This window comes from Lonchura striata, chromosome 6, assembly GCF_050655825.1.
Source record: "Lonchura striata isolate lonStrDom1 chromosome 6, ASM5065582v1, whole genome shotgun sequence".
NCBI lineage: Eukaryota > Metazoa > Chordata > Aves > Passeriformes > Estrildidae > Lonchura > Lonchura striata.
In genome coordinates, this window is record NC_140708.1 from 33,279,570 (window position 1) to 33,304,957 (window position 25,388).

The following is a 25,388-nucleotide window of genomic DNA, read 5'->3' on the forward strand; positions in this document are numbered from 1 at the left end:
TTATCCCACATTCTCTGCTCATCTCATATGATTCTTGAAGGAGAAACCATCTCTATGTGCTTTTGTCCTAACAAGGAGGGATATGCAAAGTCATGTGAATGATTACACCAACTCTGCTTCATGCAGGGTCAGCTCTCTGAACAAAGCTAATAGCAGTCTGATTTAATTAAGTCACCAAAGAGTTCATTTCAATCCTGATGGCCATCAGAAGCACAAATCTAACAGATAAAGTCTGAAGCTGCCACAACCCCCCCAGGTCACAGGTATTTTGTAGTCTTATTACACTCTTTGTGTAACTATTTCCCCTCTTTATAAAACATTGATACATGAGTTTTATAAAGACAGCACCAGTAGAGTTCTGTTCTGAAACAGGAAAAGCAAGGAAAAATTGGGGGGGAGGGGGGATTTTTGCTGCTATTTTAATGCTCAGAAGAAACAATAAGTTTTCACTGAACTTACACAGAAATGCATTGTCAAATTTAGCTGGACCTAAAGAGCCAGTGATTTGGAAGTGATGAAAGAGGCAAATATTATCACTGGAGTCAAGGTCAAGAAATCTCTAAGTATAAATAGCTCTTAGTCACCTTGAAAAACAACTTATATCCTGGTAATTCTTCTGTGGCAATTTGAAGGTTGTGCAATTGCAATTTCTTGTAGAGGTGGGAAGACCACAGTTTTTTCTCAGTCACCCTTTAACAACAGATCAGGCAACGCCTTCTAAAGCCTTGCTTTAAAATGGAAAGGTTTGATGATGTCATGCAGGCTTTTCCAGATCTTCAAGATATTTCTGTCAAAGCTAAAAATACAAACTCACTATATTCACAGCATGAGAAAGGTTTTCAAAGTTTAAAGCATAACCATTTGGTCACTGAGGCTGTGGTAAGTTCTGCAAGTCAGAGAAGGACATACAATATTGAGAATTTTACAGGCTGGATTTGAATCTCAGCATGTAACTCAGGAAATCTGCTGCCAAACCCCTTCTCTTTGACACGGCAAGGATGGGAAATGTTTGTCAGAACAAATTCACTATTGCCCTTTTGCTGAAGGCAAAACAAACCCACATAGGCAGCCTTGTACTCCTGAAATCTAACAATAAGAGGCTGGGCGCATACAATGGAGGGAAATAAATTTCCCATGGGAAGTGCAGTATAGCTTTGACAGTTTATTATAAATGGCAAGTTGGGAAAAACTGATATTTTCAAAACAAGTAGTTAGACAAAATAAAACTATTTTAGTTGATTAAATAGGGAAAGAAATCCCAATGGCATGAACAGGCATTCTTTGCTTGCAGCACAAGTCCCTTGAACCATCTGAGTGCCCAACACTGACTTGTCTTTTTAAGAAACATGTTGTTGTACATCTTGGATGTATCATTAGACCAGTCACTAGTGCTGTCCCCCAGGGGCCAGTATGGGGCCCAGTCCTGTTTAATATCTTTATTCATGATCTAAATTGCAGCAGGGTAGGTTTATGTTGGACATCAGGAATAATTCCCTCAGAGAAAGTGTGATTAGACACTGGAATGCACTGCCTGAGGAGGTGCTGGAGTCACCATCCCTGGAGCTGCTTAAGGAAAGCCTGGATGTGTCACTCAGTGCCATGGTCTGGTTGACACAGTGGTTTTGGGGCATAAGCTGGACTCAATGATCTCAGGGATCTTTTCCAACCTAGATTATTCTGTGATTACTGTAAATTGCTGTTTCATCACCTGATTTCTTTTGAAATTATTCAGAAGGTTGAATGCTCTTCCCCATCCCCGCTGGGTCTCTACTGATTGAAGTGTTTAACAAAGACAATTCCTTATTTCCACATCTTTCTACTCCTCATTCCCAAAGGAGACCAAACCAAATGTCCTTCTGACACATTACTGCAGCCAACTGTCCCTGAAAAAATCTTATCACCAAGTTAACCTTTTTCCACTACATCAATCCCAGTTCCTTCTTCAACCCAATCTTTCACACAGGTACCTGAAGTGAGAATAAGATGGTGGATGAAACGGAGGAGGAAGAAAGAGCAAACATGCTGCACACAATGAAAGAGAAGAGTTTTAAATTGTCCTGTAAAAGAAAAATAAATTTTTTCGGTTTCTTCCCATCTCAGCACCCCTAGAGCCCCACCTGTAAAATTACTCTAAAGGACAAACCAGGGCCAGGTACATATAGGCTGAGGCCAGTCTTTTATCCCATATTTCTTCTACCACATTTCAGTACTCAGGTAGCCCCAGCTGAATTCAAAGCCACAATTCCCACTCACAATACCCCAAGGGAAATGCACCAGTATCTCAGAGCTTCATTGTTTAATATCCAGTTCATGGATAGCACATTGTGTCTCTTCATTTGCAGACTATTTTGGATAATTTTCAGCTGTTACTCTTGGAAAACAAGCAATTCCAACAAGGTGCAAACTCCCCAAAATAGGAATGAAACTTAAGACAATCTTTAGGAAGGTTTTTATGTCCGCATAACACATGGCAAAGTAAGGTCTAGCTAACAGCTAATTCACTTTTCACATTCTTTTGAAGTGACCTCTGATTTCTGACTTACTACCTGGCAGGCTTTCTGAACATGACAATTCCCAGATACTCCTGTCCCTGGGGATCTCCTCCATAGCTGTGTTCTCCAGGCTAGTGATCCCTCCTCATCCAACACCCATTTACTGAGGAATTCCTTGCACCTCCCCCAGAACTTCCTTTGGAATTAGTTTGGAGTAGCACTCCTCCAGCAAAACCTAAGGGCACGAACGTGTTTTGATTTCCAAGTTCAAGATAGGGTTACACACAGGCAAATAAGAAATGACACATATTTAGTACTCTCCAATTTACTGAAACACAAAAGCATGCAAAAGGAATGGGGAAACTGGACTGCAAACATCTTCCTGAAGAATAGCTGGGTTTTTTTGAAACTAATTTTCTGACAGAAAACTCATAAATCAGAAACTTCCTGCCCTGCCACAACTATATTTTAAATAGAGTTGCTGCTCTATCTCTATCACCCAGAAGGTACATTTCTAACAAAGCTTCAACACCTCCAGTGAAGGATTGAACACAATTTATCAAGCAGCATTAAAATACCAGTCCTTAAAAACTAGGAAATAGATGTGCAAATGGAGGCTACTTGAGTAATTTATCCATTTTTCTGAGTGAGGACATAAAGTGAAATAAAATTAATCCTAGAAAGTAATTCAAATTACAAAAATGCTTCAAAAACTGCAAGCATTCTTCAAAAGAATAAATAATCTTGAAACAATCGTACAAATTTACCAGTGTCATTGAAAGAATTGCATATTCTTAGGCACAATCTAATGGCTTTTGCCAGAAAGGAAGTGTGCTTAGGTTTGCATAATTTCTTGGAATATTATCATGTCATGAACATTGATTTGCTTCTTTTATTCTTAAAAGGGGGGGATGGGGTAAAATTTTAGACCCACTGTATGGTGTATTAAGTCATAAATGGAGCTCCCCTGCAAGGTTATTACAGATTCAAATTCAGTCTAAAGAAATGGAGAATTAAATAGAATGACATGTTAAAAATAAAGGATTTAATTTAAAATCTGAATTTAAAGTTTTAATTAAATCAAAGTTAAAAGTGGGATCTGAAAACACACGTAAAAAAACTTGCTTACCTTTACCTATTTATGAGCAAAATTAGGGTATACAAGATGTGCCACTTACAAAATGTTAAGGTCATGGTGATCCAAAGTAAATGGTTTTATAAGCTACAGATTCTTGAAAAATATAAATTCCAAAGCTGAAATGTATTTTAATGCATTTACTATCTTCATGTACCTAGCAAATTTCTTAAAGTAAAAAATATCTACAGATAATTTATGCATTCTAAGTAAAATTTCATTGAATAGGGTTTGACAACTCATTAGCAAAAACAGTTGTTAAGGGGAAATACAGATGTTAAATAATATGATGACTTTATGCAGAGCTATATTAATTTAAGTAGACGTGTACAGATATGAAGTGCGCTCATGTTTATCAATTAGTATTTTATAATTAAAAATCTAAATGTAATCCAAGGTTACAATCAGTCAGTTTAATCAAGATTTCCTGGGTTATTGAACAAACCTTGATTAAAATCAATTATTAAATCAATGTTTGAAATCAATCAACAGTGATGTCCACAGTATGCTTTTATTCTATGTTAAACAGGGAAAAAGAAAAGAGATATGGGACAATGTGTGCCCCTTCTGTCAAGTTCTCCAAACCCTCAACTGAATCTCCGGTAGCTAAACACAGGCTTGAATGTCACAGAGATATGGGAGTGCTTCTGCTTATGTAAACAGACAAGCCAAGAATGAAATGAGAAAATTGTGTTACAGCACACAAAAAATATTAAATCTTAGGGCTCAAAATTTTTAAAAAAATAACATTTAAAAATGCATGTTCACAACCAGAACTGTTGAGCCTCTCTTAAGTTCCCCAGGGCCCTCACTGAAGTTATGGGGATTGCAGGTGAATATTCCTTGACACAAGTGAACTCAGTGTCTCACACAAGGCCCATCTCCATCTGTGCCAAGTACCTGTGTAGCTTTGACACAGTGTGAAATTGGGAGAATATTTCCTAAGAATAAGCTCAAAATCATGTGCTGGATGTTGCTCAACACCTTTTAAAATCATTGCAGAACTCTTGCTTAGCAACAGTCAGCCAACTTTCCCTGCACTTTTAAATTCTCTATGGAATTGAAGGAGTTTTCAAGAGAGCTCCAGGAAAAAAATTATAAAAAACAAAATAATGAAAAATGAGTCAAATGTGGCCAGTTACAAATACAAGCTGCAGACTTTCCCCAAGAACTATGAATAAAAGGAATTCTGCATTCATTTTAGCTAATTTCTAATGGAGAAGTTTGTGACGCTTATACATCAGCTCTGACATTACTTTTGGCAGCAATCACTTATATTTTTATCTAATGAAAGGAGTTATGTCCTGACTATAGGACTGCATTAAGAATTAAAGAGCCTTTAAAGGAGGACTGCAAAGTAAATTTGCTTCTCCATTTTGATGCTTTGTTGTTTCAAGTACAAGCTCACTTTCCTGCCACTTTCTGGGCAGTGAGGCAAAAGATAACTCCTATTTCTTCCTTCCCACCTCCTCCTCCTTCAGCATGTTGGCTTTTCTTTACTTCAGTATTACCAGGACCTTGTTGGAAGTTTCATTTATTTAGTGACAACTTTTCTGCCTGCATCTTTTTCAAAGAGATAAGGCTATTGAATAATTAGCAAAGACACCTTTTCCCCACAGGTTCATTAAGCATTAAGCTTCTTATATATATCACAACAGAGCAAAGATCCCCAGTTGTGAGGCCAAATCCAAGCCTGCAGACTCTGCACTGACAGGCATGAAAGCATTTGTCCCAAAAAGCTGACATTCTTTGAGCCAGAACATCATGTGCAAAACAGACCAGGGCAAACACAAAACACGATGTGAAATCTCCACGTGGACGCCGGCTGGCTGGGGAGCAGCTGCACCAAGGATTATTCACGCACATGGAACACTTTGTGGGTCAGTTGGAAAACTCTTAACTCACAGGAGAGACTCTTACAAAGAAAGGGAAGTTGAAATATCTTCTTTCTGCTCCTTTCCAAACTGCATCACCACTGCCATTCATGGGACACAAGTATCTCTTTCACCGAAAAGGAACAATGGTGAAAGTCTTCCTCAGCATTTTGGAAGATGAGTTTTTCAAAATGAAAACTCCTGTTAGGTGATTGTAATGCTTCAGTTTCTTTTTTTTTGTCCCAGAAAACACACTTTTCACTTGAAATGCAATTTCTTAGCTAGGTCATGTACATCACTAAAAATGATCCAACCTTTCAGCAAAAAAGATAATCAGAGATAACTAAAACTTCTAGACCAGCACCCACATAAGGAACCAAAAGAGAAAGGGCTCAACCTCAGGTAGAAAATTACACAGCATTGTTATTACTGAAGTGCTTTATTGTGAAAATAGTGAATTTCCCAAGGGAAAAAAAACTCAGTTTGAGGAAGAGAGACTAAACTATACTCAAAGACCTGTAGTCTCTTCTGGATCCCAAAGGTGATGCCTGGGCCAGAAGAATGCTGGCTCGAGCTCCACAGCCTGCTGGCACCAGCTCCTGTGCCTGTCCCAAGTGGGGGATCTCTGTACAGCTGCTCTGCTCTCAGCTGGACTTCTCACAACACCCCTGGTGCACTCAAGAAAAAATGGAAGCCAGTGTGGTACTTTTTAAAAATGAAGGTCTGACTAAACCGGAGGCTTTTGTTTTCAAAACCTGCATCAGTTCATTTACAGCTGCCTTGGGGAGAATTCACTGATGAAATGCCCTAATGGAAGGCATTTTATGCAACTATGCAACTGCACAGTTGCAGTTTTGCCCAAAATTTAGAAATAACAGGTGCCTGCACAACTGGTTTTCTGGAGAGACAACGTGGCCTTAAACACAGTGTGTTACCATGCAGCCAGAACACAACAGAGAGCAGAAAGAACTAAAGGCAGTACAGTCCAGGCAATCATGATACCAAATACAAAACCTGGGTACTGTTTAAAACATAAATAGCAATTACTGGGATACATTACTGCATTACTCCTTTTTTGGGCTCCAAAGAAAAAAACCTTCATGCCTTTGACAGAATCTTGAAAACCCTGAACTATCCAAGGCAACACCTCACTTTTAGTCAGTGTTGTCTACTTGTCCCCTGTTTCTTTGCTGCTCTACATCTGTCCCAGTCACTTTGCTTTACACTTCACATGCCATTTATCAAGCTGTCATATGAAATAAAATAACAAAATAACACCAATACAATAACAAAACCAAACACCACTCATTTCATTTGTCTGTAAAGTGCTTTACAGGTATTTGTTACTAGATTTCCGAATGAAATTTTATTTTGCCGAATGAAGATCCCCAAGTTAGTGCACTGTGTATTTCTAGCAGTAGCCAAGGAATAGGATTGATTAAATTACAAATGATGATTATTCTACAGCATCGGAATACTGAAGGAGACTTTTAAAAATTTACACTATATGGAGTCACTGAATTGGTTCTTCAATAAAATAGCTATAATTTCAAGTAACACATATGCAGTGAAAGAAATATATTACTAATATAAAAAAAGGTAAATAAGTACTATGGACCAAACTAATGCTAAAAAAAAAAAAAAAAAGAAAGATTAATTATTTTGTATTCTCCCATCTGATTTTCACTGCTGTGCACTACAATAGAGTGTAACAATATTCAGGTTCATGTTATTCAATGATAACCCCTGTATTCAGACACATTTGATTTTCCTTGAAATCATTCAAGCAAAGCTGTCAGTAAGTTTTCATTTGTGAGAAGTAATAGACACTGCAAAATGGCATGTCAGCATTAATGCAGGCATTCTAGGATAGAATGCTTCCTTTCACATTACACAAAGAATCAAACCTGATATATTTGCAGTCTACTGAATTCCCTCAAACTTTCCTTGTTTGAAGGAAAATCTCCTCTAGTGACCTACTTGAAAGTAATCACAGGAAGCTGACAGTGATATAGGATACAAAATAGATGCACAGTGTGAATCAGAGACTCTCCCAGAAGAACTTGTATTTTAAAAAATCCTTTCAAAAAACAGCAAAGCATTTGAAAAAAAAAAAAAAAAGTGTGTATTAGCCAGCAGGAGAAGCCTGGAAGTAACCTGAAATACTTTAGACTAATTAAAATTAACTCTGGTGCCAGCACGATACTTTTCTGTATCTAAGCCAACTTTTGCACAAAACTAAAGCAGCATCTGGAATATCTTTGAAGACAGAGGATACTTCATTGATTTTTTAAAAATTGATTAGTTCTGAACTTATAGCATAAACTGTTCTCATTTTCATTTGTCTGTTTTGCAGAATTTTGCACTAAAACAACCTGAAACTCAATTCTACATACTTCTGCAAGTCTTTGTCCATAAAAGAACAAGACACACCATGGCAGGTGCCTACAGATTTCAAAGCAGTGCACTGTAAGCTGTGGAGAGCAGGAGCTCTCTTGCTGTGTGTCCTGGCAAACCAGTTTGTCAGCAGGACACAATTATGATTAAAAACCGCAATAAATTTCATCACAAGTCACACAAAATGTTGTTTTATAATCCTTGCTACCTATGGCTTCAGTGTGGAAGCCAAGAAGCAAATCCAGCAGAGACCATGGCTGTGGGGAAGTGAATATCCAGCTCTTGGCTTGCTAAGTACCAAACAAGGTTAACCTTTCCTTTTCTAGGGGCATTCTGGCACCTGGAGGCAAGTGCCAACTGCTGGACAGGTGTGCCACCTTTGGAGAGCCAGATCCAGATTCCTTTATGCTCTGGCATGATTAGAAAAATAGTATCAGTACTGTCCAAGGTCACTATGCTTGCCAATTGTGTCTCCTAGGTATCAATTTCCACATCATTCCTCTGTCTCAGAAGCATTCTCTGGGTGCCCCAAGTCCTTCATAAATTTTTATGTTGCCTTTTAAGTCTTGTAAGCCATTCTGCAGGTTCCTAAATTCTTCTTTAACTGATTAGGCCCTGTGCATTTTCAGCTGCAAATACACAATTATGGTGGAAAAGCATTACTTCCCAGACAGAGAGGCACGATAACAAAAAAGTCTCTCATTTTCCCTTTGTCTAAGGATTTGATTACATGTTCTTAGGCAAATCAGATATCCTGAGATTCACTTGACTCATCCACAGAGCACAAACATTTTCCATCTTTGTCTTTCCATAGCACTTTATAATCCCAGGATCTCAAAGTCAAGTACCAGGAGAAAAGTTTCTCCCTGAAGGAAAACCTCCCAGTGTCACAAGGAAAGCTGTAGCCATTTTGACTTACAAAATTACACTGGGTGAGTGCTGAGTACAATCCAGCAGTCAGAGAAAGAAACCCCCAAAGATTAAAAAAAAAACAACTACCAGAGGCAGAGATTAATATCAGTAATTTACAAATTACCTTTTAAAAGTGTTAAAACCCAACAGCAAGCCAATTTAACTTCTCTCTCAAACTTTCTGTCTTCTCTATCTTTCCCTTTAATTTGCATCCTGTGTCTTTTATAATGGTTTCCTGAGGTTCTGATCACAGTATCATTGTGGCATCAGTCAACTGGAAGCATAATCCTGGAGATACTCCTTTTAAAGTATAATTTCATTTAATTCTTAAATAGGAGAAGAAAATTAATTTCCTCTGACTTCATCTTCTTTTGAATACTTAAACTTGCACAATCATACATTAAAGAAATAGTATCTGTCAACTTTGAAACCTCAGGTTTTATCACTTAGATACTTTTCTGGTGCCTATCAAAGCAAAATTTTAAAAAATCTTTTTAAAAATCCAGTCACTTGGAAAAAGTAATTTTTTCACACTGAAATGTCTAAGTGTCTCTTCCCACCTGTAGTAACAGACACTTAATGAAAAGCAAAAAAAAAAAACCAGCACAGAAATTCCCAGAGATAGCTCACTTTTCTAAATGTGAATAAAACTAGAAACACCAAAAGATTCCATCAAATGCTGACGAGCCTGGAAAAGTGAGAGGCTTCAGGAATGAGATGGCAACTTACTGCTTGAGGCAGAGAGTTCTCTTGGGCTGGAGGACATCGGCTGAGCACACATCTGACAGAGACAGTCCCTTCCATTAAAGGTAACTCGATCTCCTGGTGGAAATGGACGCCTGGAAAGTTCAAGAGAAAAATGTATTTTCACAAAGGTTATGCCAGAAATTTTCCTCTGCTCCCCATGCCTTGAGTTTTCTGCCTTCCTCCAGCGCAATCAATATTTTACAGAAACTCAGGCCAAATAGTTTCTGCAATGTGGCCTTGGCAAAGCCAGGCACTGGAAGAAATCCAATCCATGGATGCAAGCAGAGCAGAGGTTAGACCTGCCTTGTATTTTCATTTAGAAAGATTATCAAACATATTTTATCTGAATAGTAGAGACAGTGAAATCTGCTAAGACACAACAGCTACATTTATGATGGTCCCAGAGTGATGTTGTGGATAGCAAATGTTACAGAAGAGAACTCAAAGAATCAGAACTGTTCTTGAGGTTGGTGAAGGAATGTGGAGCTAGTCACTCATAAATGTTAAGAATGTGTGTTAGGCAGAAGTTGACATTGCTGTTAACTCTTATTTGGTGCCTAAATCAGAGGATGAACAACATTTAATAACTCCAAATCTCTAATAAGGAGTGTTAACTGCTGAGTGCAAACCCCCACCTCACTCAAAAACTGCTTAGCAAATCTGCTGCTGATTTCAACAAAACAAAATGTTTCAGGCGTTGTTTCCTTTCCACTGCCATCTCTAAGTGGGCCAAAAATAAATCAGCAGCAAAACTGATTTTCATTAATATATTTCAAAGACTCATCTTTTGTTCATTCAACATAAAAAGATTGATGCAAATCAATGTACAGAAAATTGATGTCATATTTCACATTGTCCCTGGGAAATAAAACTACAACGTATACATTATATGATTACCAAAATGCAGTAAATTCACACACTATTCAAAAACAGAAAACAATCAAAATTTTTTTCAATAAAAAAGGGCTTGGAAAATGTACCAGACTAAAGGACAAAGTACTTCAATGACTTATCAGAGATAGGAGTTTAAAATGCCACCTTACTACCATCCACAGAGCCTTAGCTAACTCCTTATCACTTGCTGCAGAACTGAAGACTGGTTTTCTTACTGGGGACAAGAAGAAGTATTTGGGAAGAGAGGGAATCCCAGTAGTCCCAGAGTAGTAGCTCTTACATGATTGTTTGTCTGTCCTTAGAGCTCAAATGTAGCATCCAGAATTTCACTTCATCTCTCTCACCAAGCTGGGCTGATGACCTAAACTCAATTCATGGCTATTATCTCAGTGTGTAAGCCTGACACTTAATTCTTTCAGACATGAGAGTAACTTTCTGAGAACAGGGAACTACATGCCATACAAAAGCCACGTCCTCCATATAAATGAGTGGCATTTCCAAGATCTTTCAAGTCAGATCTGCAGCAGATCTTTTATAACAAAATAAACGCATCCTCAAGAGAAATCTCTCTTGAGACTCGTGTCTCATGGTGATACCTCTCCTTGTGTCTTCCTTGAACAGGGTTCCTGCCATGCTATCTGAAGAGATGACTTACTTGCAGACAGTACAGGCAAAGCAGCTTGGATGGTAAGTTTTCCCCAGAGCTGTCACTACTTCGCCTTCCACAAACTCCCCGCAGCCATTGCAGCGGGTGCCGTACATGCGCTGGTAGTCCAAGGTGCAGAGATATTCTCCATTCTTAATAAAAAAGCCTCCTTGTGCCAGGTCACAGCCACACACTGGAAGAAAAAAAAACAAACCACGCAGATTAGAAAAATGTCACTACTAAGGATGTTAGCTGCTCAATTGCATCAGTAAAAGGGTGAAGAGCCAGTCAAGGATTTCTGTGACTTGGCAGGTTTTCCACTGTGAAATGCCTATTCGCTCAAACCAGAACACATCACAAACAGGTGCCTGTTTTGCTCTGAGAAAATATTCAGAGTCCTACATTGGCATTTCTGGTCAACACAGAGACAGAAAGCAATCCTGTCTCTAACAGCCACACCTCATGAAGAGAAAGTGCCATAGGAGACTGAATTTCACACTGTACCTTTAGCTTGGATTGAACAAAGAACTTGAAACTACCTATTTAGTGTTCCCCTGTATCACCAAAAATTTATACCCAGCTCCTTGCAGGCACTTTGGTTTCTGGCACTACTCCTGCTCCTCTGTATATTGCTGTATCTGTGTAATTCAGTAAGAGAAACCACTCTTCACAGCAGTCTAACTTAACTCTGCAAGGAATGCCATCTCATCCCCCTTCACAATATTCAAGTATGTTCGGATCAAATACCAGAAATATTCAATATCAGAGATTCTGAGTATTAAGGAAAAAAATAAGCAGTACACTAGGTCCTTGCAGTTACTCAGTCCTTGAAAAATTAAAATATTAAATACAGAAAGATTATCAAGGGGACTGGGCTCAATTCCTCTTTCTGCCACAAGTCCCCAGCACAATACTCTACCCAACATTCATTCACAGAGCTGTTATAATGGGCTAGTATCTTATTAGCTACCTGCCTTGAAAATTAAAATTGCAAGGCATTTGGGGCAGGGATTGCAAATTTCCTTTGTCTGTTGCCCAGCCCTGGAGGTCTAATGACTGCTACTATAACAATAATTAATAGAACAACAATAAACAGTACTAAAATGCAGCTTAGAAGGAATGCAGTATCAGTACCAGCGTTTTTCCGGTTTCACATTTCTGCATAGACAGTGATAATATTCCATGTGCAAACAAATTACATTTCATGGTGGCATTAAGCACAAGCAGCCAAAACTCAATTATCAGTGACTGAGGAGAATTACAAAAAACTGTTAAGGCTCTGTTTAAAAAATGCTGCAAAAGGTTCCAAGCTGGTTTTTTAGGCAAATCTCCAGAAAAAAAACCACTTTCAATCCTTCTTTTTCTTCTACTGATCTCCATTTTGTTTAAAATATTATTTTAAAATTAACAGTAAAATATCCTGTTAGGCAGAATGTACAGGTAACCTCTAAAACACAGTTTTCCACTGGAGGTCCAGTGGAAAACCTACTTACAATAGGTTTGCTTCTCTAAGTTACTTTGGGCAGATCCTTACCATCCTTACCATGCCCCCATTGCATGGATGCATGCCCACAGGGATTCAACCCTATCGACAAAAATGAGGGCTGAATATTTCACAAGTCTTTTACAGACAGCAATTGCTATTAATCAAAATAAAACTCCTTCTCCTGCCCTTTTCCTTATGAAGTCTTCTTTCTACCCAATCCCTAACTCATCCTGCAAGTAACTCAGAATGTCTGTGTTCTGACCATGAATTCAGGCCCAAGCAGAAGTGCTCATGATGTGAGCCCCCAGCAGATTAGTCTCTGGCACAGACATAGCAGGAAGCACACACCAATCTGCAAGAATCAGAAACAAGCCCTGGCAACCCCACATTACAAGGGATTTTTGCAGTCAATTTAGCACATGTGTTCCTATCACTAATCACAGCTTTAAGCTACACAGGAAAAACAAGGGTCACCCAGGCTGTTAACATCCATGGCTGGAAAAATGCTATTCCAGCCGGCTGCTTTCACTTCGAGTCAGAGATCAAATCAGAAAGGACAAACATGGTTGTACCCACACTCTATGTACAATGTGGTGTGTAACAGGGAAGGGATTGAACAGCTCTTTTTTCTTCTTTTTTTTCTGCTTTTTGTAGCTGTGCAGAAGTCCTGTCTCTGCCAATGTACCCCCTCAAGCTGACACATACTTCCTTAGCACACACATTTATGGCCCCTATAGAAAAACTACAAAAAAGAAAGGACAAATTGTGATTCTCTTTTATTAAAAAGAAAGACCATATGCCCAACACTATTCATGCCTCAAGCAGCAGAGGCAGTGAAGAGAAATCAGCTGTGAACTCTACATATGTACAGTTCATTCTGGTGATGTGATCTATGCAACTGCTGTGGTACACATATCATGTCATAAGAGAAAAATTTATACCTAAATTATGGCAGTTAACTGTAAACATGAAACTATCTTTTCCTATATTGATGGGAAAAATTACTTTGAAAGAATTACTTTGTGGAGCCAACAGTGATGCACAAATCGTGTTTGAGAAGGCAAAAAGCAAGATGTATTCTGTAAACATCCATCACACAGAAATAGTTCTACAGAAGAAAAACATTTCCAAAACATTTCCCCAAGATCCTGCCTGCTGAGTATGATGGGAGAAATTCTGCTTAACATGACCAAAACCCTCTTCCTGGAACAGGAGACACTAGGGAGCATTTCTGTTCCCTAAGGTACCACAAGCATAGAGACAAAAAAAAGGCCAGCATTTTTCTTTAAATGAAAAAAGAAACCATTATCTTCAAAAGCTCTCGGAGGAACTCAGCCTTTCTCTCAGAGTCTGTATATCAAAGAATTTCATATTCCAAACAAACCATCCTGCCTCTCTTGTGAATGGAATAAGCTGGAATACAGTTCTACCTCCCACTGTAAGGAAAACACACACCCACCAGATTTTTCTGTCTTCAGCTACACTTTGGAGCTCCTGTTTTGCATCCTTGGAGCACAGAAAGGTTGAGATACTGTCAGGGCTGCTTTCAGCTCCCAAAGCTGTGGGGTCTGTCATGGAAATCTGAGCTGCCCAAGAGCCATCCAGCTGCCTGCAGATTCGGGGACCTGGACCATTCTTAAGGTGAGTCACTTCCAAGTTTTAATGGTGATGATAAAAATGAGATCAGAGTTTTCCAAAGAGAACGAGAGTAGGATTTGATCCTACTGAGCATTATTTAGGCTTTCCATAGCCTTATAGTCAGGGAGAGTTGAACTCCATGTTGATGTTAAGTAAAAATTGTTTCAGCACAGAAGAAAAAAATACCACACAAAGAGAATCTGTGAATCTGGGCTCTCAGTCTGCAGACATGAATGCTATTCATTAAGAAAATTCTAATGATCTACTTTGTTACTGTGCATTAAATAAGGTGCAAATTCAATTTCCTGTTGGGGTTTTATTTCTTTCTTGTATTTTTCAGCTTCATGGAATAATGGTGCTGTTTTCAAGCAGGGAAATAGTCATACAACAGTTATTCTTAGGACATAATGGATCTGTTGTTTGAAGGTAGAAAGGAATTTGGAAATGTTTCAGTTTATCACCTACATCCAAAAAATACACAGGGAAAATCTGTTTCTTTTTTTTTTTCAATGTAAGAGTTTAACAAATCCCATATTGATGAAAGCAAGGTTCAAGTTCTTATTAAGAGTTTAAAGTTTCTGCATTTCAAATGAACCAAGTGTTCTTCTGCCTTTTACTCCTCTTACCAACACTTTTCTTGGTGTTATTCATTTAAAAAATGAATATACATCCAAGCATCATCAGAAAGGCACATAGGAACAGTAGATCTCAGAAGCTGTGCTGCAGCACTACCCTGGCAGAGACATAGCAAAGCACCAGTAAGAAATGCATCCAGCAGTTTGCAAAAGCTGTAACAGAGATCCCAGTGAGCAATTGTCACACTCCTGCCACTGGAGATTTTTTTCCGTCATACACTGATGGGAGATGCATTTTGATTGAAGCCATTTGGAACTGTGTCCAGCATTCCCAGTGATTCTGGAATCTCTTCTCATTTCAGCAGATTGACACCAGAAACAGCACTGGGAAGTCAAAGCACATGAACATAGAACAAGTACAGGAGACCTTAAAATCTGCTTTGATAACTTGGTAGAAGAAAGGTTTAGCAGCTAAAACACCTCCTGAGCAAAAGACAAGATTGCATTTCTCCTTTCTTCTCCTAAACTGGTCTGAGATCCCCCTTGGGAAGCATCCTCTAGCCTCCAGTCAGGCCTTTCTCCTCCTCCCATGAAAATCCCTGACCCTCCATCCCAGCATCCTGCCTGCACCACTCCTGAGTGCTGCTGTCACTGCGACACAAATAGCTTTCAGTGTGACACCTGATTGAAACCCCTGGGCATTCAGTGCAAGCATTCACTCAACTGAAAAGTGAATTCTGAGTCTCAGATTAGCTCAGTTTTAACTTGATCAGCTTCCTAATCAATGCCATGACCTTGCCTTCAGTCCTCCAGCACTGGAGACACAAATAATGCTGCACTGGGAGTTGTTCCTGTCTGCACCTGACTTGCACAAATTTCAGTCTTTCTAGCAATCCAACAGCCAGCAGCTCATACCTGAGCTCAACAGCAAGCAAACAGCAATGTGACAGCTTCCCCACTGAAATATCAGTGCTTTGTGCACCAGGATGGAAACAATGGCAGAAATCATTCAACCACTTGCAACACCTTTCACATTAAACTAAGCACGACATGGAGATCAAAGTCATTTACAGGTCTGTGGGAAATGAACCTTGAAGAAAAGGCAATCAGGGGAAAAATGTCAAAGTTTAGCCTCGGATTGCTTGACTGTAACTATCTAGAGGAAACAACTCTCTAAAAAGATTTTAAATAAGCAAACCAGGAATTTAAGGACAGAACAAACCTAAACCTCACCCAAGCCAGGCAAATGAAGGAGGCACTGACCAGAAAGCCAAGAAACTTTCTGTATTTTTGTAAGGATGCTTTGCCCTCCTCATCAGGCACCTGTTAACATCCTGCTGCTCCTCTACTTCCAAAGGGATCCAGTAGGTTTTTAAAATCTGACATGGCATCTGTCAGCATTCATCAGTATCAGCCAAGTAGTGCAATTAATTTCATTTCCTGTCAAACGTTTGGTCCCTCAAGAGACCTCAAGCCCAACTTAAACCAAGATTGGTATCAATCACTTGTCATTAATAGTATTCTAACCCCAACAGAAAAGTAAGGATCCACTTCAGAATGGAAAGAAACTGAACCTGAAATGAAATGCCAGTAGGCATCACTGCAAGAAGAACAGTCTTCAAGACACAGCAGCTAAGATATGTAAATGCAGAAATAGCAATTAGTCTCACAGCTGCAACTGAGGTTTGATTTCACATCAAGCTACCTGAATGCATGAATTCACATTTGAATTCCATTCCCAGACATGGGGGAATTTTTAACCTCTGTTAGCTTCCCAGAAACAACAGATTCCCATTTCTACCTGGATCTTGGTTCAGTGATTCAGAGTTTCAAGCGACCTCATATAATTTCATGGTGCTCAGGAAGAAGTATGTTCTACCCACACGTGTGTTATCACATCCACACATCAGTTTCTGTTCCAGAAGAATTGGTGAAAATGCAGAAATCTTTTCAAACACTGCCCTGGATGTCTACTACAAGAATGGCCTAATATTTAAACTTTCCATCCACTGACACTGAACTATTTACAGCACTACCCAGCAGCCTGTTTGCAGCCTCCTCCTGCTGCCACTGAAGGAATCTGATGGCAGATCAAAGGTCAAAGAACTAATGATTTAAAACACATTCCAGCCTGTTGATATAGTGTCTGCTTACATGACCCTGACTTCTTCCCAGTTCTTCAAGGGAGGAAGATCCAGTTCAAAGTCAAAGGATTACAGAACATCCCAAAATCTAAACTGAGGAAGCCTCCCCCCTCCCTGTCAGGCTCACGGAACTACAGATGATGTAGCCTTGAAAAGTCGTCTCATAAAAAACTCAGACCTGTGCTTAGAACCTAAACATACCACAGAGGATTCTGCAAGTTAAGCTTGAGAGACACCTAACTGAAGAGAGGAAAATCACCACATTTATTCCATAATTAAGAAACTGCTTTATGCTGGTTTATAAAAATGTTTTAATAGAAGTTTATTTTTTTTTTCCCTGTGGAATACTCTGGGTTTGTGGAATGCTATCTGGATGCCAAGATTCAGCTTTGCCTTATAATTAGCAAGATTATTAGCAGGTAATTGCCTTTTGATATTTGATATCACTGCAGCATGTGAAACATTGATACACAGAGAAACATTTTCACCTGACCTTTATTCCACATAATTGCAGATATCCCATTCCTGGAAGTGTTCAAGGCCAGGCTGGACAGGGCTTTGAGCAACCTGCTCTAGTGATTTGGCAACCTAACCCATGGCAGAGGGGCTGGAACTGTATGATTTTAAAGTCCCACCCACCCCAAACCATTCCATGATTCTGTGATAGTGAGGACTGAAAAACTTAAGGATGCTATCCACATCCTTATGGCAGGATTGCTCATTTATGAGATTAAATTTTTGTTAAGTCTACATTACTATAAAAAGTCTAAGTTTTCAAATTCATATTTGACATCATGACTCTAATATTTGAAACACTCCTACCACAAACACTACCCTATCTTGCTAAGATAATTCAACCAATCTCTCTATGTACCAAAATCAAGCTATGTAAACTTTTACATTGTTACTATGAAAGTGTAAAGCTTTTTCTGTTAAGCAATAGAATGTACTGAAACCAGCTTTTCCCTCTAACCCAAAAGATGAATCACAGGCTTAATAATAAAGCCTTATTATAGCAATTTTGCTAGCCTCCAAGTTTCCTCTGCTAGTACATGCAATAGGGTAAAGTGAACTGTAATCAACTGACAATGGTAGAAAATTATCATTTGTACCAGATCACAATTTGAGATATTAAAATCTCTGCTCATGCACATTGTAATTTAGGGCCTGATCCCACACACATTTACATATAGAACAGCATTGCAGTGAGTAGTCTTAGTTTTTCCAGAAAAGTTATTAATGTACATAGATGCTTACAAGAAAAACTTTTACTTCTTCATAAGCCACTTCTTAATTCTTGTTAATGGTAATGTTTATTTGAGACAAACCCAATGATGTCTCCAGCTCAACCTCCTTATCTCTTATCTCCTCTCAGCCTGCTGTTTCCATTGCCTCGTAAAGATTAACAATTTGGTATGGTAAGAAGTGTACTCCTGCTAAAACAGACTTTAAAGCTTATTTATTACACCTGGAGGTAATGCAGACTCCTATTAAATTTGCATTTGTAACACAAACCAGTGTAATTCCCTTGCAAGCCAAGGGACTTTGTTATGAAACAGCCAAAGAACTGCTCTGAATGGTGTTCCTGGAGCTGCACTCCTAAATGTCTCTTATCCCTCCTCTCTCCATCATTCCCCTGTTAACTCCAGCTCTCAGTCAGCTGCTGCCTGCCTGAAATTCTTTGCCTATCAGAAGGATGGCAGAGCTCACCTTCCTGGGGACAGCCACACCATTTTCAGCTTTTTTTGTTTTCCTATCAGCTCTTATCGGGAGCCACAAATAGAAGCGGCCGGCCCTGGCAGGCAGACAGGCACAGCAGCTGGGACACACGGCTCGCCAAGGCAGAGTCCCAGCAAGCTCCATCTTATCATGGGGGTCAGTCAGGGGAGGTTTTACTTGTCATCTTTGGCAGGAAGCAGTTCCCCTGTTCTTAGAAAGATTCCAGAGATGGACAGAGCACCAAGCTTTGGGGAGGGTGATTTCTGCTCACGTTATGGATGCGCGAGCACGGCCCGAGCTGGCTGATGCTCATGGAGAAGAAAGTCACTTTGCTGCTCCTGCAGGGCCACAGCCACCACTGACATGCAAGCCAAGCAGTCATGGAGTGCCCAAGAGCCTCTGACACAATCTAGGGAAGCAGGACTACAAGCATGTCAAATACACTTAACAGTATGATGTAAAAACAAGTTGAGAGCGTGGATGGCAATAATAAAAAGGAATCTCATACAGAGCAAAGAACAGGATCACACAAACTCTGTGACTTGTGTGACAGCTTTATCAAGAAATGGATTTTTCCCACATCTTCTAAGTCTGTGGGTAAAAGTTTAAACACTTTCAGCAGGTATGAAAACAGACAAGTATGAGCTTGTTCAAGTCTTTCACGCTACAGATGTGAGTTGTAGCCTCAAGAGCAAAGTTCAGTACACAAAAGAGAAAAAGATAACCAAGCCACCTGGAGATGCAGCTGATACATCCTGGTCCCAGTATCTGTTGGTTTTGCTGCCTAACAACCTCATAAACTGAGGGGGTTTAACTCCACCTCAGTCATGTCATATTAAAAACCCATCAGACTACGAAGGAAAAAAACCACACACTTGAACAGCTGTGTCCCACTTGTATAAACCATATGGTCAGACAACATGCCATGTCAGTAAATAACTGTATGTCTTAAACAAAAACTTCACTCACTCAAATAACAGAGGCTAACAATAAACAAAATCTGCAGCTCAGGTAAAAGATTCAAAACAGGACTTGAAGCAACCTCCCACACAGAACCTTCTCCTTTCTCTCTGTGAAGACAAATGAACTCTAAAAAGATAACACTCAGACAACAAACCCAAGTAATAAGGCACAGACTGAATGAACAGCATGAGAACAGTCTCTAGCATTCAGCTCTGGCCTTTCTCAGTTCAAACTGGATTTACTTTCCTCCATTTCCTTAACAAGCTAATGGTACAAATTATAGTTTCATTTCCCCCAGAAAGAATTATTTCTATAGCTCTCCCTTCCCTGGTTATCTTCATGCAAGCACACATAAGGTCAATATTATTACAGCATCTTAAACTGTCATCAGGTTGGAAATGTCTTCATAAACAGAAGCTACAATAAGTTTATGCATTCCTCTAGGGAAGGAAAGAACAAAAACAAAAAAGTATACTAGTAAATCCAGTCTTGCAACAGAATAGTCAAAGCAAAAAAGCAGCTTATGAGTAAGTAACAAGTGACAGAAGAAAGCAGACTCCACCCCTCCTAAAAAAAGCAAGATTAATGTGGTGCATTCATCAGGACAATTCCAAAGCCCTGCTCCATCTGCCCCCTTCTTTATCAGGAGGTCCTAAGGACACTGCTGCCTGGCCTGAATTACCATTCTCCTTTGTGACTCAAAAGGTTTCAGGTGGCCTGATGCTGAAAATACCCTAATCCAGTATCTTCTGTAAATTGAGACCACTACTCACTATGGACAGGAACAAGAAAATAAACAAATTGCTGGTTTTGAACTGCTCAGGGATTATATGGCATCAAGTACTGCTTGAAATACAGCAGCTGTAATAGAGAAAGAGATATGCATTGCCCCAAGCATTCCAGAAATAGGGCAGACAGAGCTCCATGGTGCCCTCTAGGATGGGCTGATGCCACTCCAAACTGGCACAGACAAAATACGTTAATGTATAGGTGAAAGGTAAGCATTCTTTTTTTTGTTATCTAGCTTTATTTAACTAAAAAACACAGTTAATAAACAATTTCTTAGATTCTAGACACTGATTTTTTAGGATACAAATAACTCAAGTGACCTTTAAAAAAACCTTTAGTAACATAGGAAAACAACTATTTCTATTTTCTGCTATATTCCATATATTCAGGAAGTGGAAGAACAGAGCAACCACACAACTATTCCACCCACATTTAAAACATAAAAAATATAACTGAAACTCAGGAACTGGGCTGGATACACTTTTCAAAGTCTGAATCTGCAGTATAGATGCTAGATATGGATTTTCATAAAAAATAACCTGTGTTTAATAGAAGTGAAAAACTATGTGGTATTGATTCTGCTGTGTGTTTAAGTTGCCCAGTTAATCTGATTTATTCCAGTACCTTTCTCCATGTTTGCCACCAGCTCTGCCACATTCCCCTGGAGCCTGAATCCCTTTCTGTGCTAAGCTGGGATTGACTGTGGCAGACAGTGGTTGCACACGGACCTGGGCATTCCTCCTTATTCTCACCTTTCATCCCACGTTTTGTGGTTACTCAATTCAGCCAACTTTGCAATGTTGCTCATTAAACAGAAACTCTATGAAGGAGCCAGGGTTGCCTCCTGCTCTGTGGCACCCATCTTCAAAGGCAATGAATTCACAAAGCATAGTTTTACAATTATTTAACGCTTCGTCAAACCTCTGTTTTGTAAAAAAACACAGTGAGTCTTTGTTGTGGTCACAGAGGGCTCAGTGGCATGAGCTGGAGTTGCCAAGAGCCCCTCAGGTCCTCTCTCCATGGAATGGGCAGCACTATCCCCATTCCCAAGGCATTTCCCTGACACAAAGTCTTAGAACACCTTTGCAGAACCTTTCTGGTGGGTTTTTTGAAAGCATGTACTTTCAGCACAAAGGACCTTAATTTTCTTAACTATCCCTAAAAAAAGACAGTCACTGCTATCAAGAGTTTAAAAATAAAATTCCAGATCCTTGAAAAAGCGCTCAGACCAAAAGACAGAATTTTCCTAAGTATCACCACCTTTCTTTACCCTTCCCACCTTGAAATCCCTCAGGTACTGAGCAAAGAGAACATTTGTAATGGGTTGATGGCAGGAAGCACAACCTCCCATCAGTGGTTCAAGGCACATTTGCACAAATTGAGTCATTTCTAATAGACGAAAATCAAGATTTTACCTTTGCAAGTGAAGCATTTGATGTGGAAGTGCCTGGCTTGAACTCGGAGCACTTCACCTTTACAAGGCTCCCCACATTTGTGGCAGTGGATCACTGGCTTTTCAGAGGGGTGGTGGGGCTCCTGAGGATGGGCCACTGTGAAACAAGCAAACAAAAAATATTTCAACGCATACAAAAAGAGTATTTTCTCCTATACAAAACTCTGTGTTCTCAGACACTTTACACCATCTAGTCATAATTTATGCTCATCTAAAAAGTTACCACTTTCATTTAAATATATTCTTTTTGTAAACTAGTAGTTTAAGATATTCCCATCAACTACTACTTCTTTCCATTGAGGCTGCTATAGAAAGATGAGGAAAAACTCCCTCCACAATGTAAGTGCCACAAAGTGTTTCAGAATGCTTGCCATTTTCTTTCCAAGAACATGAGTGTGTGCAAACCATTGGATAAGCACACAAGGAAAGTACAAACTAATTTAATCCAAGAAAGCATATAATCCAAGCAAAAAAGCATGGAAGGAAAGCAATTCCAAAGCAAGTTCTGGAAACCAGATGAACCAGATAGTCTGTATGCAAATGACTACACTAAAAATAAACTACAAACATCTCCTTTTTGCTACAGCAGACACCTAATGCAGGGAAAGCACTCCTGAAGAGAAAAGAAGCCAATATTATTTGTCTCTACTCCCATCAATTCTAGCAAAAATTACTCTCTGCATGCAAATTAGAGATACTATGAATAGGCAGAAATTACCCACATACTTGCAATATTGTCAGGGAGACACAATTCCAGGCAGTGGTAATCAGCTACCCAATCACCCAGAGCAGAGTTTGGATAGGAACAGGGAAAGTTTGTGGATTTCATTGTCGTAATAAAATTTAATTGCTCCACATTTGGCTTCTGTAAAACATGTTTAACTTTCTCTTCAGATGTGGCAGCTTGGGGCTCTAACAGAAATGCACGGGTGTAAGCTGGAGCAAGATTTGATCTCAACTGAACTGTTTGAAGTGGAAAGTATTACCCAGAATGTTCCCAAACAAACCTATGTTCCTTTAGTTCTTCCTCCCACATCCCATTCTAGCAGTAGGAAGCTTTCCTCCTTGTAATATTGTTCTTGAACTAGTGGTGCTCATCAGAACATTTCAGAGAAAACACCTCTACCCACGCCTCTGTCTTTACACCACTCCTGTCCCATTTTTCCTGGCCTGCAAAGGACTCAGTGCTGATACATCACTCTCACTCTGTCACTGGAAAACATCTTCAGAATCTTCTCGAGATCTTTTCCTTTCCTGATCAGTTCCTGGCATCACCCCAGCCAGGACTATGCTGTTTTTCAGGTTCCTGCTTATGCAGCAATATAACAGCTACCTTGCTCATATTTACTGCACCAGATCCTTCCCCTTCTTCAGTGGATTTCTAGAAGAAAAGCCTCGCCACTCCATGAACTCCTTTTACATTACTCTCCTTTATAAATGCCTTATCGAGAAAATTCTGCTATCATTTTGCATTATATAAATACAAGATTAACAATAAAAAAGTTGAATATGTGATTAGGGAAGTAATAGAACCAAGAATAGAGAATAAAAAATGATCCAAGGAATTTCTGTTATAAGTCCAGCCAGACTAATATGGTAACTGTTATGCTCTTCTTCCTATTACCACTCATCTCCAACCCCAAGCTTCAAAGAAAATGGTTGATTTCTTCTACTCAAGCTCAAAGTTTTTAATACCTCTTTCTCTGGTAGCCTCACTTAAACTATTTCCCCTGAGCAGTTATTCAGCCCATCCTGGTGAACAAAATTCAGCTGGTAATGCCAACCAGTATTTCAATTAGCAGCTCCAGTGAAGTAAAAGCTCACTGAATGCCTTACCTTGAGTGAACCTCATCTAATAGTCTGCAATGCAATACTGGTTTTGGAGTAGAAGTTATCATTCTTACAAACAAAACTATTCACTGGCAAGCACAGAAATATATCGGAAAGAATGAAAGATAGAAGGAAAGGAAGGAAGAATAAAAGGCAAGCATAGAGAAGATTGTTAACTAATTAAATTATTATGAGCAAAATTCCCTCTCAGGCCCAGACAGCCTGAGATGGGCCTGATGAAAGCTGAAGTTAACAGTGTGGATTTTTAAAGTTGCTCACAAGAGGAAATGGATAAAGAATTTGGTAAAATGCTCCCTAAGGTATATATGGTGCAATGTGAAATCTGTACCTGCGAGATCCTGCTTATTCCACCTCACACACATAGAACACCCTGACATTCTGCACACCAGGTTCCAGATCTTCTGGTATTGATCTGAAACACAAGCTTCTGCTCTTTACAGGAGAGTAAATAACTGTTTTCAAGGCTGGTCCAATGATGCAGCTTCTTTCCAGTTCTGCCTTTAAAGCCATTTAAATGAATACAAATACTGTTAGTTGCTATTTCCAGACCGATCTCTTAAGTGAAGCTAATTATGGTGCTTGTCTTACTGGCCTCCATTTAGCATTGTAGGTCAAAATTGAATAATTGACTTTCACCCTCCTGTAAGGAATTGCTTGTAAGCTTTTTCCTTTGGATGCACACAATACACACAAGGCCTTTCAGTGGCAGAGGTGACCTTTCATAGTTACCAGTCAGGACAGAACAGGGAATTACAGAAAAAAGAGAAGAGAAATACCTTTACAAGCAGCTTATTGAAATATTTCTGACTGAAGTCCAGCCAGCTCACTGGACATGTCAGTTTTAAGCTGCTCTGGATCTGACAAGGTCAGAGTCAGGAGCTGGGTTCATCTCCTTGCAGGGGTTTCAGGCTCTGCCTGCACCAACCCTCCACACTACAACTACAGGATATCTTCTCAGGCATCACAGACTGCACATGATGTAATAAGGCAACTCTAGATCATGTCTAAGACAATTAAAACAGACTCCAGACAGTATAATCAGTGACAGGACATTAATTTGGAATCTGGATAACCCAGATTCCAACTCCTGCTCCACAACAGTTATCTGGGCTCTTTGGGTGATATCCCCTAACCTAAAAGGAATAAAGCCATCCAGTTAAGTTCAGCTAAGTCACTGAGCCTGGGAGCTACCAGCTTAAAATTAAGTTATCTGAATGTTTGAGTTTCTCTGTGTCTTCAGTGTCTGGGGCTGTAAACCAAGTGCAACAGCACTGTTAACCTCAGCCTGCTGTGAGAATAAATCCCATGCCAAGGTTCCCAGGGACTGGGATGGAAAGAATCACAGAAGCACCCAAGGGCAGCTCTTGCCTTGGTACCAGGGCTCACAATTGCCTTCACACCACGAGGTGCCCACCCACAGCACGGGGGTGTAACACAAACAGCTCCAGGATCTGCCAGCTCCAGTTCAAGGATGTGAACTGACACCTCTCTCCAAACAAAGCCTGTCACATCCCAGTTCAGCCCAAGCAGCAGGACAAAGTGCACAGGTGCTTTTGTGTAAGACTGCTGGGTACTGCCTGAACACTTTTTTTTTTTTTTCCTAATTAATGAATAAAATCTCTGGTCAAAGATACACAAAGAACTTTTCAAGACAAGCTGAGACTTCTACTCAA

General features: G+C 39.6%; 1 protein-coding gene across 34 annotated transcripts in view; it reads right to left on the reverse strand.

Annotated features, from left to right (window-relative positions):
• Positions 1–25,388, reverse strand: part of ABLIM1 (actin binding LIM protein 1) — a 191,917-nt gene that overhangs the window by 78,045 nt on the left and 88,484 nt on the right. For all 34 annotated transcript variants that reach the window (XM_085582882.1, XM_085582875.1, XM_085582873.1 and 31 more), the window contains 3 exons: positions 21,827–21,961; positions 11,107–11,290; positions 9,540–9,649 (listed from right to left, as the gene is read on the reverse strand). In XM_085582882.1, the coding sequence (XP_085439008.1) occupies positions 9,540–9,649; positions 11,107–11,290; positions 21,827–21,961 (429 nt within the window). The remainder of the gene's footprint in view (positions 1–9,539; positions 9,650–11,106; positions 11,291–21,826; positions 21,962–25,388) is intronic.